General features: G+C 32.6%; 2 protein-coding genes across 4 annotated transcripts in view; one reads left to right on the top strand and one right to left on the bottom strand.

Annotated features, from left to right (window-relative positions):
- Positions 1-18,112, bottom strand: part of LOC106104648 (tyrosine-protein kinase Src64B) — a 68,079-nt gene extending 49,967 nt beyond the window's left edge. For 2 of the 3 annotated variants that reach the window (XM_013284762.1, XM_013284764.1), the window contains exon 1: positions 17,872-18,112. The gene's annotated coding sequence lies outside the window, so the exon portion shown is untranslated. Of the gene's footprint in view, positions 1-17,861 lie in introns of all 3 variants that reach the window. The other variant, XM_013284765.1, reaches the window with a different exon arrangement.
- A 265-nt stretch (positions 18,113-18,377) lies between these two features.
- LOC106104655 (tonsoku-like protein) overlaps positions 18,378-20,454 on the top strand; it is a 10,383-nt gene continuing 8,306 nt past the window's right edge. Inside the window, exons 1-5 of the mRNA XM_013284772.1 lie at positions 18,378-18,537; positions 18,608-18,865; positions 19,076-19,241; positions 19,479-19,755; positions 20,122-20,275. Of these exons, the coding sequence (XP_013140226.1) occupies positions 18,525-18,537; positions 18,608-18,865; positions 19,076-19,241; positions 19,479-19,755; positions 20,122-20,275 (868 nt within the window). The 5' untranslated portion in view covers positions 18,378-18,524. The remainder of the gene's footprint in view (positions 18,538-18,607; positions 18,866-19,075; positions 19,242-19,478; positions 19,756-20,121; positions 20,276-20,454) is intronic.

The following is a 20,454-nucleotide window of genomic DNA, read 5'->3' as shown; positions in this document are numbered from 1 at the left end:
CACAATCCATCCATCTCTTTCTAGGTCTACCTCTACCGATGTACCCTTCCACACTCATAACTAACGTTCTCCTTGTAACATGCGATTCATCCCTCCTCATAACATGCCCATACCATGCTAACCTTTTACTCCTAACCTTCTCTACTATGGGGGCTACTCTCAAACTTCCTCTAATATACTCATTTCGTATCTTATCCATTCGTGTTACCCCACACATCCATCTTAACATTCGCATTTCTGTCACATGTAGTCTTCTTTCATCCGTCCCTTTTACTGCCCAACATTCAGATCCATACATCATGACAGGTCTTACGACGGCCTTGTAAATTTTCCCCTTTAATTTAAGTGGAATTTGAGGGTCGCATATTACTCCTGTGACCTGTCGCCATTTCAACCATCCCGCTTTTATTCTATTTGTCACGTCACGGTCAATGTAGCCGTCGCTTTGGATTAATGAGCCGAGGTACCGGAAGTCGGAGCAAACTGGGAGATAAGCGCTATCTAAGGCATAATATATAATATTAGTATAGAAGTATATATATAGATAATACTCGGTGTGCTTAATTCAATGGAAATTAAAGATTGCTTTTTTTACAAACCATGTTCTAAAACATTATTATGACTGTTTAGGGAGCCTAATATTATAACATGAATTTGGCGACTAACATCCGCTAAGTTTGGGTTTTGTTTAAATTTAAAGATTCATGTTATGACATTCGTCACAATGTTCCACAGATTGTAGAAACAATAAAATGCTGAGACAAACTGTGGGGCAAACGTGCCGATCTCCGAATGCACTAGTTGTATTTTCAGGCGACAGTCGTAAGCAAACATTAGGGTGATTTATTAGCAATCGGCGTGTGTGGTACCGTCCTCCCCTTTGACAAAGCACGACGCAACGTCATCTTACAAACCGCCTCATTTTAAATAGTTTTTTTTTCAATATAATGTACTATTACGTAAAAGTGTACGCGATACATAACTAAACACAAAAACTTAATAGTAACACCATTTATGGCCATACTGATGGACATTTGTGGCAATTAGTAGGCTTATTAATAATTGTGATGACTTCATGTTTTAAAAAAGGAAGGTCCGAGCCCGAGCTAATCAATATCCGCAATTAAATATTAAAGTTACGCCCAGCTGATATAAATTCTTATCTCGCTAAATCCTAATAAGCGACACGTGACAAAGAGAAATGATTTATCAACTATCGAATTATCAGGTGTTATCTTATATGTAGTAATAACATTGAATAAATTAATAAATTGTTACGGCAGCAAACTTTTCCTATAATTCGCGCGATTGCTTTTACGCTAAATACCGCAAACTTTAATTAAAACCGCAATGTATGTTGTGGACATACTTTATTTAATTCGGATAATATAATGTATAGGTGTTGAAACTGCTATTTATCTTCTATACATATGATAAAATTAGAGTGTATTTAATATCAAAAGAAAAATTCCAGATTTCGGGAAGATGAAGTATTGGCGTTCCTGATAACGAAAATCACATTTTTTTTGTTTATCTGTATGTCTGTTTGTCTATCAGCAAGCCGCATTTGTTCCGGATAACCTGCGAAGCGGCTGAGCCGATTTCGACCGCACTTTCACTGAAGGGTAGCTGATATAGTCTTAATATTGCGTGGACGAAGTCGCGAGCAACGTTAGTAATAAATAATTTTTACTACAAATACAAGTACAAATACAAATATTTTATTGGTAATCGAATTACAAGTCATAATTTAAAAAAAAAATTAAAAACTTTACATATGTTAAAAATGAATGAATAAAAATTGTGTACATAAAACAATCATGGAAGCAAAAATTCTTCGACACTATAGAAGGCTTTTTGTATTAGCCATCATTAGTTACTAAGGAAAGTAACTGTTTTATCTATGGTCTTTTTAAAGAGAGAAATGCCAACATAGAATGTTTGACAAGCCATACAATATTTGACTTTATAACAACCAGTAAAGCATTTCAAAAACACTTATTAATGCTTGGTTTTTGACGTTTCCACTCATTTTGTCACTACTTGGCAATGCATTAGTTTTAGATTGACCTATTATTCAACGGATTGAGACACAAGTTAAGTTGTTCAGATACGCATTTCATTTATCGAACCAAAAATCTACGATTGGTTAAACGTAGCTGGAAATCGGGCAATTACACAGTTGAAATCATACATTAGGTATTTGACGACTTGGTGTTAATATAAACAAGATGTTTTAATAAGAAGACATCAAAAGAGTCCGTGAAATCCGAAGCTGTTATGAACTAACGTGTAAAATGACATGCAATGCCAGGCAATGCTTAATGAAGTACTCGTTCATGCTTCGTTATGATATGTTATGGTTTGTAATGCTGTATGCGGGTTGTTATTAGGATGCTACATGTATTTTTTCTTCAACCAAGTTGTTAATTATTATAAAGAGACATATAATATAGATTGGAAGCCCCCAAAATTGCTGAATTAAATTTACAATTGGTTAGTTCAGTAGTTAATCAAATTTGAAACATTTAATACCTATTGCATGAATATTCTTTATTTGCATGTAAATTTTTCGTAACAATCGGTTAAATAATAAAACTTTACGATTAACCATTTAGATATTTCGATAGTTAACCTTGACTATTATAGTCGTAAACTTAACGTATACTAAGAAAATAACAGTTTATGTTCGATATAAAAACAGCACGTGCTCAAAAGGTCTTCGTTTAATGTCTCAACAAATGGACGCGGTGGAGTGAAAATACAACATATGTGAGGCGAATGCACCCCAGCTGTAAGCTGCAAGTTCAATTGCAAAAAAGTAATTTATAAGGGACATTCAAAGTCCAACCAAGCAGACACCTATTTATATGTTAAAAAAGGCGAATTCATCAGGCTAAGTTACACCTATAGTTAACTGTAAATGTCAAAAGGTAACGATCGTTCTCTCATCGTAATTCTTCTTTAGTTAATACAATAAAAACAAAACCAGGCTATCGTGACCTTGCGACAAAATGATATATGCAAAAAATATTTAAGCGAACACGATAACGCACCATGACGACTTTGTAAAGCTATTCGTATTACCAATTCCACGCCGAAATGAATATTAAATGGTTTTTGCGTCACATTTAAAAAATCTATTAACTACAAGCAAACGCGATATATAAAATTAATCGAGTTTAGCTTTGATGCTTGTAACATTTTGAACTTGAAGCAAAGAAAAATTAATTTTAATACACTTAAGTAAATTCATGAAGTCTTTGATCAAGATGAGATTAAAATTTTGAAGGAGAAAGGCTGTTGATATGTAAATTAAGCGAATAGGTTGTCTAGGGTTCGAAACAGTGAGGGCAAACAGAAGTTGAAAGTTCTGTAGAGTTTAAGAGGGCAAACGTTAAACATTATTGAGACGTCTAGACCAATTGGTCGCTACAGAATTATACCAATTTTAATGAACAATTTACAGGTCACCAAGAGACAAAAAGTATAAAACTAAATCGGATCTCGCTGTTTGTCTGTCCCTATGTATCATTGATCTTGTAAACTACTGAACGGTTTTCGACGCGGATTTTCGGACTAAGTGACTCAAGAGGTAGGTTTAGAAGAAGAGGAATGTAACAGACAAATACAAATTATAGTGGTTTCTAATGTCGCGTAAATATAATTTCGAAGCAATAAGCCCGTGCGAAACGCCAGTGGTAGATAGAAATAGATTTTTTTTAAATTTTTTCTAGTAGAAAGTACATATACTTTGGTCATTTTAATAGACTCAAGGCAAGCGTCTTTTGTTTTGTGTAGTCCAATAACTTTGACTGAAATTAATGCTTTTATTTAATAGCTGTCAGAAAAGCATGTGAGAATAACAGCAATTAAAACTGATAAAACTATTATATCGCGCATAATTTTTACGATTGTCATTACATTAGAAGCTATAAAATTGTTATAAGATTTTGAAATGTAAAGCCAACGACTTTATGAAATAAAATATAACTAACTATTAAAACTTAGCATTAGTTTACTAAACAATTTAAAGAAAGTCCACTTTACCGAGGAGTTTTCACGTTGTTTTTAAATACCATAGCAACTGTGAATTCAGTAGGAGGCTTTGCTAAGCAGAATATTCTGCAAACTGGACATTTGTAGAAAGCCAACCATTGTTTATTGTGGCTATGATAGTGAATAGGTTTTCAGATTTTACTGAAAAAAATCATAAAATAGTTCTCTTATCTTCTTGCCTCATGTACTGGCTGTTAATAAATCACGTGAATTGAATTTTGGAAACGATTATGCTTTGGAACAATTTTATCTAAGGTAGATTTTTTATGTAACGAAATAATAAAATATCTCATTAAAAATCTTGGTCACCTGAATGCGTCTTTAATCATCTGAAGACCTTGTATTTGTACCACTATATGGTAGATTTTTGCACTTATATTTTACACAAATAACTTAAATAAGGACGTCTCTTGACGTTTATCGAAAATTCCCATTAAATCGTTTACATGTTAACGTGTTAATAACCCGAAGATAAACGAAGCGTTGAAGTGATACTAAAGGCTTCTGATCGATACCTTCCGCTCAAATCACGGAGTAATCTCGGCCGGTAATTACTCAATTTAGCTAAGACACGGCGACGGTATCGCAGCGTCACTATTAACCCTGTAGAACACCGCCTCGAAAGCTAACTGAAGCCTATGCGACGCACTTTTGTTCCTTGTTTGGTTCTGGAATGCCCTTCTGCTGATCGACTTGCCATAGAGTACCAAATCCATGCCAGTTTCATATAAATCTTCGCTTTCACATCTCTGTACTACGTGCGTTATAGACGCTTTTAATTAAGGATGCAACATAATGAAATCTGAGACGAGAACTTAAAGATGTATTTATTCTTTGTTAGGATCTATTTTACAGCTTAACATAATGTTGCGATTGATGATTCAAAATAAATGCGATGGTTGAAATATGTGGAAAAATATCCAATAACAAAGTCATACAAGTAAAGTGATTTCCAATTCCATTATCAGAAATGTGGCCGATAAAACGACAGGGCAGAGATAATTATAACCACCGACCCAAATACACGGGAACTATTTCCAGACGATGGTACGGCAGGTAGATTTCGAAATAACACCTCAGTTGCGCCACTTACACGCTCCCTGATTTAAGTTTCAGACAAAGTTTGCAATGCTGGAACGCAAATAATTCGAGCAAATTTAGATTTGTTAGTTTAATCTATTGTGGTGCTTGGAGTTGTAATTCTGTTTCCATTTAGTTTCACAGTTATGTAATAACAAGCTTTCGCCGTCGTCTCCGTCCGCGCGGAATTGTTTTTTCAAACTATCCTCTACATTCAAGTCAAATTTCATCGAGATCCGTTTAGCCGTTTAGGCTACAAACTCTAACAAACATCCATCCATCCATCGTAACTTTCGCATTTATAATATCAAAATAGTATAATAAGATAACAGGGATCGTTTTAATTTTAAATCGATCACATAGCAACAGTAATGGTAATTAGATAATAATCATGTAGTTAACATTATTCCGTGGCTTAAAAAAATACTCAAAAATGTTTTTAAATATTTTGTGCATCAGCAAAAACGCTTAATTTAAAAGCACCTGAACAATAGAACACTGAAAGGGTAACGGATGAAGAGCGAAAAACAGATAAAAAAGCACTTCTGGCGAGTACAGAAGCGCTGGCCGAAAATTCAATAAAAGCGTCCACATAAAGGATCCACAATTGGACATCCATCCAACAATAGCCGCAGATACACGGGAGTGCAGACGCGATGCAAATAACAAAAATCAATACAGGGCGGACGCGGCTGCCCGACTTGCACGAAATTAACTACACCGCGATTTTAGCAAAATTCATATTCGGCAGACGTGGTTATGAGATCGCTACTAATTGAAGAGTACGATGAAAATGCAAGGATCATAATTTTAATGATCATAAACGAGCAGACTAACTAATTACTCCCTTGTTTATCGTAAAGGATCAAAAAATGTTTTTCATTGTGACGGTGTCTACTTCGAGGTGTATTAAAAATATTCAGAAGCAAAAATAGCAAATACATTTCACAGATTTCTCACTTTAAAATGTTGACTTTTATAAATCGTGAATCTTTTGATCTGATAAGGAAACATAAAAATAATTTAGACTCGAATAATAAGACATATTTCACCCTGAAGCAGACGGTACGGGCAGACGTGTGCTGGGAACATAATAGATCATCTGACATCCGTTGTTTGACGCCGACTGCCTAATAAATACAAAAGCTAGACAACAATAAAATACGTGTCCCTTAAAAAAAAGATTGTACACATGTATGCTTGTAATTCACATATGTAGACCAATCACAAATATTTAGGCAACTTCTTTAATTAATGAGTGTAGCATTAAAAGTCGTTTAAGAGTTATTTAAACCACCATTAATTGTTTGTTCAAATGCGTTAATTGGCTTGGGACAATTAATGCAGATTTTTGTCTTAAATGTTTCGAATATGCTTTGCAAAAACTTTTAAATTATCAAAAAAGGGATACAATTTTATAGCATATTGTAAAGTTATACCAAATTTCGTAAGTAAGCAGTTGAGGGGCTTTACATCTCAGCTGGTACTCGAGCAAACCTGTTGACCTACTGCGCAACGCCTACGGCAAAAACTTTGTTTCCACCTGCCCCTTATAATATTAGCGCCTGCTACAATATGCTTTAAAATCTATTATTAACTAGCTTTCGCCCGCGACTCCATCCGCGTAGAATTAAAAAAAAAAAACAAAACTAAGTAGCCTATGTGTTCTTCCAGACTATCCTCTACGTCTATGCCAAATTTCATTGGAATCCGTTCAGTCGTTTATGCTTCAAACTCTATCAAACATCAACCCATTCATTCATCTAAACGCATTTATAACATTATGTTATATGTATGAAGTATGATAAAAATAATAACGAGAACAGAATATATAATATGTAAATGTAGCTGCAGTCGTTAACAGTCTGCTTACAAATTTTAAGCGCTTAACTTAATGTTAACAATTGCCTTTCTTATGAGTAAGTGAAGATAGACGTAATTAGAAGCATAAGATCGTTATTCATACATTTTTGATAATATTTTCAATTCGTGCGTCTGTTATTTAAACAAGTTTATAGATAGATACTTCTACATTTTTCAAAGTGAATACTCCCTATAAAGTACGATAGCTTAATAAAAATTTCCATTTCTAATATTATCATAATCTATAACATCTTGGCACATCTTGAATGCTGCAGCATCAGCTTCAACAAACGGCTTCGTCTAGACCAGTATATATTAATGAACCAACATACTTTAAAAGTTTTTCTACTGCAAGCACTAACTGGACTTTACATTTTAAACATAATGAACAAAACTGATTTATTTTTTTAATAACAAAATTTTTATACACAATAATTTTCTACGTAAGTTGTATACAATTTACATCAAATACGATTTCACGTACTTATGGAGGGTTAGCACTGTATGTGCTGCTCTTCCATACATCTCTATCAGCCGTCATATCTAAATCCACTCCTTTCTTAAGCATATCCTCTTTCACACAATCCATCCATACTTTATTCGGTCTTCCTCTTCCTTTGTACCCATCCACATTCATTCTTAACACTTTCTGGTTTATGTCCCCATCGTCTCGTCGCATAACATGTCCATACCACGCTAACCTTTTGCTTCTCAATTTACTTAACATTACCTTATGATTTAAAAATTTTCGCTTATTTAAACTTTAAACGAACGTTTTCAAAGTAAAAGTATTTTGTATTTATATTTAAATTATTATAACATTTTCTATTAATAATATCCCATAGTGCTAATTACGTATAATATCAAAAATAAGACAGACAAAGTAAAATAAATACATATTTCTTGTCTAAACTATTAAACTATGAAGCTTAGTTAGATCTTGTTGAGCTGTCAGTGAGAGCCTACTACATAAGATGAGGGTAATTGATTGCTCTTTGACATATTGACGAAGGTCGTGTAATCCGCACACACCTTTATCAAACTTCACTGATGTCTTATAAGATTGACAGTTGTTATTAGTTAATTAACTAAATACCTCTTTTACGAAGTATTGAATCAGGTTTTAGAGCATGAAGGCAGATTAATGGACACGCAATGTACGATTTACGTCGAAAGGACGTCAACCGTCGTTCCTTTCGTCTATGTAGTTACCGTTACCATGCAAATGTCAGCTTTTGGCTATATTTTTGCCCTTATGTGAATCCTTACTTTTATGCAAAAATAGATAAAAATCGTGTGTTTAGTGAAGATTAATACTTGTTGCTATCAACTATGCCTTAACATATACTTACTTTTAAGTGCAATTAGAACAATCTAAACCTTTGAATAGCGTAATAAACCTAATTTTGTAACCATTTTATTGAATATAGAAGATAGAATTGCATACAAGAGTGACATACGTAAAAAATGTATTCTGAATATTTATTTAGTACTATTGCATTGCTGTTTCATAAAACTTGTTGTGCGAGACATTGCCACACTGTAAGTAGCGAACGCCTCAGCCAAAGACATTTAAAATTAATAGACGAGGCATAGTGAACAAAATTTTTTCACCGGTACTTTGTCTGAAAGGTCCCATATTAGTTGTCAAGTTTAGTGCCACCTCTTGACATGTAATAAAGCATTTTACAAAATTATAATAAGCTCCGTCTTTTGTTATAAAAAATATTGTTCAAAGACACCTATTGGCAATTAATTTTAGAATAACTAATGTGTTTGAGGATCTATTAATAACGTTAGATGATCATGTGGAAAACGTCTCATGTGAGGTGTCAACTATGCCTACTCTATATTCTTTTTTAATCTCTTTGACCGCAGCACACTACAAATGACACACATACCAAACCAATCAAGCACAATACAATTTTAAGATTCCGTTTCTTGATTTCATGCTTAGGTTTGTTTTTACATAGATAACAGATGATTTTTAATTTCACTCCTCACCGATAGAATCACATACGCATCTAATAGCATAAACCTTTTTAATTCCTGCGTATAATCAAGTATATTGGCACTTTATTTTCAATTCCCTTTAAGTTAAAGTCATTCTACGTTCTTCTCGCTTATCGTATGACTGATTTCTACAAAATATCGTTGCCAGTATGAAATTTATATCAGGTAAGTTAGTTTCTTCGCTTAAAAACATTAACCAAACTGTCACTTGTTTGATGGATGCTCATTAAACATTCGTGTAATCCGCATCAATGCATTTACTGTGGCTTACATCGCAGCGCACATTATCGTGCAATATTCAACTTAATTTGCATAGAATTTAAGCGTAAATGGAAATACATTTCCATGACGTCGGCATGTAAATTCGACACCGAGTAACGATGTTACTCGTACAACCATTAATAGGCAAATTTCTACGTACAGAATTAATAATTCCAAATCCTCAATTATTTTTATATTTATAATAGCTTTCCCCTGCGACACCGTCTGCGTGATATTAAAAAAAGTAAGTAGTATGTGTTCCTCTAGACTATGTTAATTTTTTATCTAGATCCGTTCAGCTTTTAGGCTACAAATCTAACAAACATCCATGGAAACTTTCGCATGTAGATATATTATAATGTTAGTAAGATGTAAAAGGGAATGTTTACAATTAGAACATGAATCTTTAATCACTAAACCAATAACAATATTTCTATACTAGCTTTCGCCCGCGACTCCGTCCGCGTGGAATTAAAAAAGTAGCCTATGTGTACTTCCAGTTTCAATTTCAACGAAATCTTTTCAGCCGTTAAAGCTACAAACTCTAACAAACATCCATCCATCTAAACTTTCGCATTTATAATGTTAGTTAGATAACTCTTTCATAAATTGTTTGCTTGGTTTAAGTATTAAAATATATAAAAATGAGAATATTTTCAAGTTGAAATAAGCAGTGTATGCATAATTAGTGGCTTTAATGTACATATTCTCTCGTATTGTTAAAACGACCTATTTAACAAGTGAAATGGCGACATGACCTATTTATCTCTTCTGGTAAATATATGATAGAAACATATACCATTGCTCTGTGAACCTAGAGTTTTATTATATTTATGGATTAGGATTTAACCCCTTGGAAATATTATAATACACGATTTATAGATTTTTGTATATGAAAAATGTCATAAATTACATCTACTAAAAGTACAGTATTATTCCATTAAATCTATGTCTGTACTATATTCTATATATTATGTAATAATAAAGCGTAAACACACACTTCTTTGTTGCCTAAGATGTCAGCAATTACAGCATATTTTTGAATAATACTGTTTTTAATAGAAAACCCTACTCTTATGCCACGCTTAAGGCTATATATTTTCACGCCATCAAACTTAGGGAGTAAATATTTTGGATAAAAACCCTAATGTAGGAAAGAGACCATAAGTTGCTGCCAACATCAAGGAAGCAAGGTTAACATGGTTTGTCATCATGTCATGTCATTTTGACATTTGCAATTGATAATTTGACACATGTAAACAATAAAATAAAAATTATATAATTTCATGCGGATGGGAACAGCTACTATGCCATAAAATAATCTAAAGAGTGTGAAAATGTGAGTTTTTAAGAGCTTTTAGTAAATACATGCCACGGAGCAAATCGACGATTGATCTCTAATTCGAATGCATACAGGCATTGGGTTAATCTTCAGAAATCGATTCCACTTATCAGGCTTTGAGGTTGATATAAGTGTACTTTGGGGCAATTGGTTTGTTGTTAGAGATTTCCTTTTTAATTTGAAGTTTGACCTTTTAAAATAATATGGCCACATCTAAAGCTATCTCTGAAGTACAATTAGATGCCGATTAATTTCAGAAATTATATACATCCTCCTTTTAATTTCTGATAATATTCGGCTCGTAGAAGCATCAATACTAGTATTATAAACAGTGTGACAATCAGACTAACATGAAATATAGATTTTGTATGCAATTCCGCAACTTGCATATGAATATACAAACAAACAGTTTCACTATTTTTTTTTTGTAATTCGCATTGTTTCGTGCGTCCATTGACCCGCATCAGAAGTCGATTGTGTTGGAGTTTAACAATTCATCGGCGACCTAGTTACAGTTTTGTTCTACGGAAGATAGTAAAGACGAAGTGAAATTTAAAACTGAAATCCCTTTGCAACATTTCTGTTAGAAAATGCTTCCTAAAAATAGCTTGATTGCCTAAAAAGTCTGTTGAAAGTTGAAATAATTAAATGAAAAAAAAAATGAAATTAAATGAAATTGGTCGTTATTTGCAAAAAACTTGTATAAACATCGATCTATTTTAGGAATGCTTGTGAAAAAGTCAATCTCGTGAAATGGAACTCGACTATTTCCGGTGCTTAAACGAAACAGCGAATCGGGTCAATATGCAATCCCGTCAGTTAACGTGTAACATTAATTTTGAACAATTGATGAACCTTTTTCGAATAAAATTCTAAGTGCTCAATTAAGCATGCAATTACAAAAATTGTCGTAAATAAAACTATTTTAACTACATAATTTTGTTGACTTCACATTGTCATTCTGTCGAACAACAAATTATCCTTTCTGTAACTTAATTAATATGTAGATAGATTTTTAATCAATAAACAAGTCCTATACGCAACATTTCCTTGTATTTTCAAACATTTAGCGAATGCGGCGGTCGAGCCTTACTTCATCGAGACAACGGTCCCTGCATTCATTAGTTCCCAAAACGTGCTATCGCGGCGACCATATTTGGTATGCCTTCGGTCTGACTGCGGCTAACTTGTGTTGACTTGTATTAACTTATACATCGTTATTTGTTTATTTTAAGTTTTGTTGAGGATTTTTAGCCATTATTATTAAGGAAAGATATGGTTTTGTTTTATTCAGTCATATTTATTGACAGTATTTTATCAAATGATTTAATGTTAAAAAATATACAATGTAGCCTGTTACTCACAGATAAATTACCTTTCTGATAGTGTAAGAATGATTAAAAACGGCCCAGTAGTTTTTAAGTTATTTCAATACATACAAAATAAGCGATCCTTTGCTCGTTTGCCCCCTTCCACTATAAAAAAATACAATGCTTTTTTTATAACATTGGTAGTTATAAAGTATTATTTTATTATTTAACACAATAAATTGTCCTAGTCACATAAACACGTACCTTGACAATTTAAAATGCTTATAAAATATACATATTTTAAACGAGAAGCAGTAACAATGCCAGGATATATTTGTTAATTATCATGATGAAAACCCACGACAACTGTTCACAATTGCTATTGGAAATGTCGAACGAAGTACCTGCTTTGTTCCATGAAGCTAAAGATAAGGTTTTATTAGAGCACTGTCTTTTTCTTCTTTGTTCTAAAATGACGTCATCAAGCACGAACTAAACTTAGTTTCAATTACTTGATCTAAATTATCTTTATCAAAATTTACATAAAGGGAAATCCATTTTAAATCACTAGCTTGTTAGTTAACTACAGTCTGAACTGTAAGGTTTATTTAGGGAATGAAAGTTTCCCCCGATTGATCGTACTGGTTTAAATTTGAAAGTAATTACAATAGTTGTTGAACACTCTAGTCTAGAAAAGCGGGCGCACACATTTGACTAAACTATCGGACAACTGTAGTGCGATTGTCGATTGTTTCGCAGCCCATTCAACTGTTTGGTTGTACAACTAAAAATAGCGTTCTACGTACATACATATAAACTTATAGGAATCAAAGCACGACTAAACAGTTGTGCAAAAGGATAGTCGAAGGCTCGAGCGCGCTAAACTTTCTCGTTAGTTACGAATGTGTCTGTAACATCAAAAGAATTTCGGGAAAACTTCATTCTAAAAATTTTGTCTGTCTGTCTGCAAGTCGCGTTTGTTCCGGCTAATCTCCGAAAAGGCTGGGCCGACCGGACGTTCACGGAAGGGTAGGACATAGTTTTAAAATAAAATTCTATAGTCTTCGACATTTACGACCACGCGCAGTAGCACCAGATTAACATTGTTGGAATTCATTCAAGATACCGTTCTGTATGACAAACATTATTTTTTTTTATTAAAAATAGCCATAGAAGTATACATGTGTTTATTTTAACAATAGTTGTGTTGTTGTAACTAACTGCGGATCTGTGTTGGTACAAGAGTCATATCTTGAGAAACTTGTCCGGCCGCTCGGAGACATAATTGCATGTTAAGACCCCACATTACGTGTAACTACCTCTGCACACGCATGATACATCACGCGCGGATGTTTCAAAACACGTCTCATGTAAATGCATTAATTGCACATCTCATGTTCGTATCGTTGACACTTTTAATAGCTGTTTAGGAACGATATTTCAAAAAAACGGTATAACTATAGCTTAGGGAGCTTAAAGATGAAAAATATCTCAATGAAGTGATTATTTTTAAATGAGAATTTAATTGCTAGAATTTTAATTTAACTAAAATGTTTACCAATATGTTATTATACTAATATTATAAAGAGGAAAACTTTATTCGATTATAATGAATAGGCACAAAATCAACTGGACCGTTTTAAAAAATTCTTTTACCATTTGAAAGCTATATTATCCACAATTAACACGCGGACGAAGTTGCGGGCAACAACTAGTCGTATAATATTTTAATAAACAAGTAATTATATCTGTTAAGGTTTTAGGATCATTACTATGGTATTGTAGTAAAGTGACAATTGAAAAGGAACTAATTCCATCAGCTATTCCTGTCTTTTCGTTCTGTATTCTATATCCGTAGACCGGTAACGATTTTCGTTTAGAGTCCCGACCTGCGATTGGGCACCACTAAATACATAATAGATGAGGTCTATAATAAAACCATTCAGTTGGTCGGTCGTTACCCGAGGACCGATATTTTAGAAGTTTCGAATGATTAAGTGAATGGAACGATCTAAACACGATTATCGTTTACCGTCAATGGTTATATTAAAACTTTGTATTGACAGTCTATTTGGAGTTAATCTTCGGAGCGATTAGATAAACTGATTGGATATCGTTGGAAACTTAACCACATTTCAATACATAAGAGAAGTTATGAAGAAGATAAAGCCAAAATGTACCCCAAATAACTTCAAAACAAAGTCGTTAATAACAACAAAGTGTAATTTAGTAACTATGAAAGCAGCTCTATTTCTGTCAATAGGAATTATTAAGATAAAAGGGATTGCGTAGAAAAAATAACATATTGAACGTTTACGACGCGTCAGCGGTTGTTCGTCTTTAGGCCATAAATTCAATTTAATGTATTTTTATAACGTTCAAATATAACTCGTTACTAGTCTATAGATAACGAAAAGCGATAACGAGCTTATAAATTGTTTCGACGAACTTCATTACAAAGTTACGTTTACACTGAAAATCGTTTTGATAAGGATACATTTTCGGAAAATTGCATGTGTCGATATCCGATGTTTAACAATAAAGGGTAGAAGGATCTAGATTTTCAGCTTAATCCGACCCAGACACTGGACCACATAGCTAGACCACATAACTCAATAATATTGTTTTATATGGTTACATGGTGTCATCAAGTTGATAAATACAACACAAAATCATAGAATCAACTTATATTGAGGCATAGAATCCGTGTAAACGCTTCCTAAATACCCCGTTTGCCACGTAAGCGCGGAGTTAATTCTGGAAGCAGCCATTAAATACAGTAACTTATTCTTTTGTGCTCGGAACAGAACAAACACATCGTCTCAGTTCAATGCGTTACTTACACGTCATTAATTTCAACTAAAAAAGAAAACGTATTTAGGTCAGCGAAGAATATTCTATTGTAAAATGCAGCTTCTTGTGTTTTGTTAATCGTATTTAAAATCTTTTTGGTAATCAGAAGACAAGCAAATATAATTCATAGGTGAAACTTGAAAGTTATGAATATGCAAAATCAACGGTAGATAATTGGTTCCGGAGCAAGAAGTATGTAATTAAGAGTTGGCGAAGGCCTTCCGCAACAGGAACTGTTAAATTTTGTTGCGGATTTTAGACAAATTAGAACAGAGCGAGTTCGCTGAATCATTTCGGTTTAATTGGGGCCGGTGTCGCGGTACCGTACGCTCCGATATCTAAATAACGAACACGAATACGATTCTGCGAAAGCATACGATCTAATTTGAACGTGTGAATCAATCTTAGTACATCGAATAAAGACACGTAATTATAGGATATTTAACTCATCGTGATTTCCAAAATAAACTGTCACAATTTCCCTTCAAGAACTTTTAAGAAATACTATGAAGAATTTAACATTACCTTTTGTAATATGTATAGAACTATTCTAATTACTCTGTTTGTCTATTTCTACCTTTGTGAACTCACTAATAAGTCGATAAACTAATCGATTCTATGAAAATTGTCTTTTTAACAACCAAAATGTATGGTAATTTAATCGCATAGTTTCGCAACATATCTATCAGTACGATAGCAATAACCGCGGAATAATTTGTTGGAAATGCTGAAGAATTTCTTGGCCCAGTTTTGCCGGTTCGTCGGCCATTTTCGTGTCGGCAGCGTTACAGACGAAGTTACCCTTAAGCCGTCGTTTCCGACGTTCAGGCGTTCATTTCGACGTAAAGTTATATTCTATTTTCGCAATATGCAACCGAGATATTCAACCTTACATTTGGATTTCGTATAAAACATATTGCGACTTTTCGTAATGTTACATTGCTTTTAGAAACGTTTTGGTGGTATTTTAAAGGGTCAATATATGTCGGAAACATTTTGAGAGAAACATTTTGCAAGAATTGCCTACTCTATCTTACTAATCTTACTAATATAGTAAATGCGAAAGTTTAGATGTTTAATTGAACGAATGTTTTTTAAATTTGTAGCATAAATGACTAAACGTATCTTGTCTTACTAATATTATAAATGCCAAAGCTTAGATGGATGTATTGATGGATGGATGTTTGTTAGAGTTTGTAGCCTAAATGACTGAACTTATTTTGATAAAATCTGGCATAGACAGAGAGCATAGTCTGGAAGAACACATAGTCTACTTATTTTCGTTTTTAATTCTAAGCGGGCGGAGTCGCAGGGGTAAGCTAGTTTAGGTTATATAGTTAGGAAAAAAGTAAACACATACAAGAGAACATATTTACATTTAACGAACTTTTTAATTTTAGACAGTATAAAATACTTTCAATGTTTCAAAAATAAAAAAAAACAAAAGTTTATTTTTTCAAGTTAAAAAATATATCCTTAGTACAAATACGTCTGCTCTCGTAGAAAAGTTTCATGAAATAATTATGAGGTCAAAAATACTAGGTCGGGAAAAAGAAGTACGTATACTTCATAGCAACGAAATTATTAAACGAACCAGTCCAAGTTACAATCTGAAATAAAATAATGGCATACTGACATACTTTCTAGAAGCATTTTTGTGATGTAATATTTATAAAATTAAAATATACAGTGACGATTTAAATCGTATAAAAAGTTAAATATTTTGTCCATTAGTCGGTGTAGACTTAGTCTACTAAAGTTATCATTTCATTTAACTTGAGAGGCGACTATGCTTAATCCTTCGTAATAATTAGCAGCTTACGCTCCAAATCTCCTTTGAAAGGACTTGTAAATAAAATACGAGGAGAAATTTTCAATTAAAGCATTTTTCTTATATTTTCTCATTCCTAACCAGTAAGTTATACTAATAGTAGCTTTCTGATTAATAATTAAAGTAAATAGCCTATGTGTTCTTCAAGACTATCCTCTACATCTATGCCAAATTTCATCAAGATCTGTTTAGCAGTTTAGATTGTAAACTTTAACAAACATCCATCCATCAATGTAAACCGTCTTATTTATAATATTAGTGAGGAAAAATCTAAAAAGTCATGTAAATAATTGAAGAGAGTGCATTTTATGTAGATTTCAACCCCAAAATCATCCTCCCTTATACACTTGCGTATATTCAGCTGAAAAACTTTTTAAAATGGCATACGTACGAGGGTAGTAGTAACAAAGACGTCCATTTAATGGGACGAGGAAGGTCAGGTCGGCGCCTTTGGGGGCGCCACTGTGTCGCTCGTAGGGGCGATGCGTGGATATGTATTCGCACATATTACTACACTAAATTGTTCATTTCGTAATGAGTCGATAGTTATTAAAGTAGGATGTGTCATTTCTGGACTACAAACGAGAAATATGAGTTATTGAATACGGTGAATCGTTAAAATGGTCGGTTAATTGCGGAAGTGAGCTTGCGGTCGTAAATTAATATTTCCTTTCTTTGTAATTAAATAATAAAAAAACATAGCCTATCTTACTCACTGATAACGTAGCTTTTAATGGCGAAAGAATTTTTGAAATCGGCCCAGTAGTTTCTGAGTAAAGAAAATTCAAATCTTTCTTTTTTTTTAATATTAGTATAGACAAGTGTATTCATGGTTGTTAACAAACTGAAAATTATTTATGTCACACATTTATTATTACTAAAAAAAATTGGTCATAAATGTAGATAAAGCAAATTGATTACTTATTGTTAAATCCAAAATCTTGAACGATTTGATAACAGGCAAAGGAAAATTGAGATAAAGAAAATTGTTGTTATTTTTATTACTTGCACATGCAATTCAGTGATTAAATGTGAGATACTTATTCACATACATTGTAATGTTAAAAATCTTCAAACTATTAGATATTTACTTGCAATTATTTTTTTTCCAAGTGTTTATTTATTTTCAAGATGTCTAATGATCAATTAAATAAGATAATACTGATCTAATATACTTAAATTACAGAGATTTTACTATTTACTGTTCATGTATTGGCAAAATTAAGAAAAACAAACAAGTAAACAATACCTTCACTTACTTTGAAAACGATGCACTTTGCCGGTTCGTAAGTCAGCTTGTAACTTCAAAAGCAATTTGAGAAAAGTTGTAATATGGTTGGACCCGAACAGGTTTGTTTACTTATATTAATTAAAGACACCGTTTCACTACAAAATTCTAAACAATCCACAGTCAAGAATTAACATGAACTTAACAACAAACGACATTTCGTATCCTTTTTCTTATTTTTTTCTTTGCCCGCAAGACCGCAACCCCCTACTTACCACAGATACAGTACGCAACTTAGTTGAGCTTAACTTGCTATACATATAAGTTAACAATCAAGCTTTCATTTAAAAAAAAAACAACGTTTATCGTAATGTAGTTTTTGTATAGGTGTATTTAAGTGATCGAAATATGTAATAAATAAATATTTATGAAAATTAATTCGTCAACAATATTGATATTTGTAAAAGGTTGGACGTGAGTGAAAATATCCAAACGTGTCATCCCGCCATTTTTGGTTTTGACAAATAGGTAGTTAACTTTTTGACATTTATTTTAGCGTAAATAAAATACCCGTGGTGTATGTTTGTTGTGTTTTAACAAAAAAAACTGAATTAATAAGGATCCGTACTCGTTTATAAAATTGTTATGTGAAAACAGTCTTTCTATTTAATTATTCCCATAGATATGGAAGAGGAAAGTAAGTGGTATAATTTAGGCATGACTTCAAATTCGCAATTAAGTAACTAATTCTGATTCATTTTTTGTAGAATTATTACGCAAGAAGAAGAAGGCTTTAAACGGGAGCAATAGACGTAGTTTGGCAGAAGCTTATAACGATTTGGCGACGTTTTATTACAAAAATAATCGCTATTGTGATGCACTGGCCGAATACAAAAATGAAGCCTCAGTGCTTAAAGAACTGGGTCTACGTATGGATTGGGGCACTTGTAACCGGATGATTGGTGAAATGTACATGTTGTTGGCTGAATTTGACAAGGCTCTAAAATATGAGGAGCGTCATTTAGGTAAGGTTATGTTATGAAAATAAATAAATCTACGTGATATTTTTTAATGAATAACTTTAAAACATGTTTAGACAATGTGTATTCTATTAATCAAATATCAAATAACCATACTCATCTATGTGGTCCTGCCGCTTGCTTGTTTTGTAAAATATTGTATGTAAAAAGCAAATTTGACAAAACTTATTAAGATATCAAATATTAATATTCCAGGCGTGGCAAAGGAATTAAACAACCTAGTTGAGGAACAAAGGGCTATGGCTACCCTTGGTCGTATATATTTATTACAGGGACAGAGCTCTAACAGTAAAGAAGAAGCTAAAATCTCTTTGACAGCAGCTGAAAAAGCATTCATGAAAAGTCTAGTATTATGTGAAAAGTAAGTAATAATCTTAATCCAATTTCCAAATCTTCAAAGTGGAATGTTTTATCTATATATTTTAAATAAAATAAATATGTTTCATCAGAAGCTTATGAATTTATTCATGTGGAATTGACAAGTATGTAATAACTTTATCTCCATATTTAAAACCAAAATATTGCACTATTTAAATTTCTTATTTTAATTTCACATATCAAAGGATACAGTAAATTATAAAATTAATTAACATTTTAGGTTAAACGGTAAAATAACAAAGACTGAACTTTTGGATATGAGAGCTCGTTTGTTATTAAATATTGGTGTAGTACAAGAGCATCTCGGAAGTCTTGACAAAGCATTAGATTGCATCAATAAAGCCATCACCATCTGTTCGCATCAGGATTTACATGAAATACTTCACAATTGTTACACAACAGAAGCTTTACTTTATAGTAATAAGAAAAAAGACTTTGCTAAAGCATTGAATTGTTTAAATAAAGCTATAGAAGTTGCTAGTAGGCTAGAAAATAAGGTAAATATGATTGAAAATCACACAGTTATACCAAAAATATGTAAATAAATTCTATATGGCCAAATTATTAAAGTCAGCTTTAGTTAAAGCAAGCCTAAATACTAATTGTCATACTTAGAATGTAGTTAACAATCTCATTAGTATGCACTAAGGAGACTTGGCTAAGTACACAATAAACATATAACATTATATTATTATAGAAATAAAAGATTTTATGTAACAAATAAACTCAAAAACTGCTGAACCTATTTTAAAAAAATCTTTTGCCATTAGAAAGCTATATTGTCACTGAGAGATAGAGTATATTTTTTACTACGTTTCTAATTTGTTCTTTTTCTATATGTTGAAATTAAATTTATATTACAGGTATTAAAAACATGTGAAACACTCTCAGCTAAAGCGGATATTCTATGTAAAATGTCGGACTACCAAAGTGCCAAACAAGTGTTAATGAAAGCTTGGAAATTGAAAACACCCGATGATGAAGAGAGGGAGAATATAGAATCAAATTTAAGAGTTGGTAAGTATTTTTAAAGAAACTGATTAGTATAGGCCTTTTTAAACATCTTAGCTACACTAACTATTGTTATAATCAGAGTATGAAACCTGCGAGATATTAAAAAATACAATACCTTAAAAATTCACATTAAATGTTAGTAGAGAAACATACTTTTACAAAAACATTCTGTTAATTTAACA

Source organism: Papilio polytes, unplaced genomic scaffold (genome assembly GCF_000836215.1).
Source record: "Papilio polytes unplaced genomic scaffold, Ppol_1.0 DF823510.1, whole genome shotgun sequence".
Taxonomy (NCBI): Eukaryota; Metazoa; Arthropoda; class Insecta; order Lepidoptera; family Papilionidae; genus Papilio; species Papilio polytes.
Note: the sequence above shows the minus strand (reverse complement) of the source record. Positions and strands in the feature narration are given on the sequence as shown.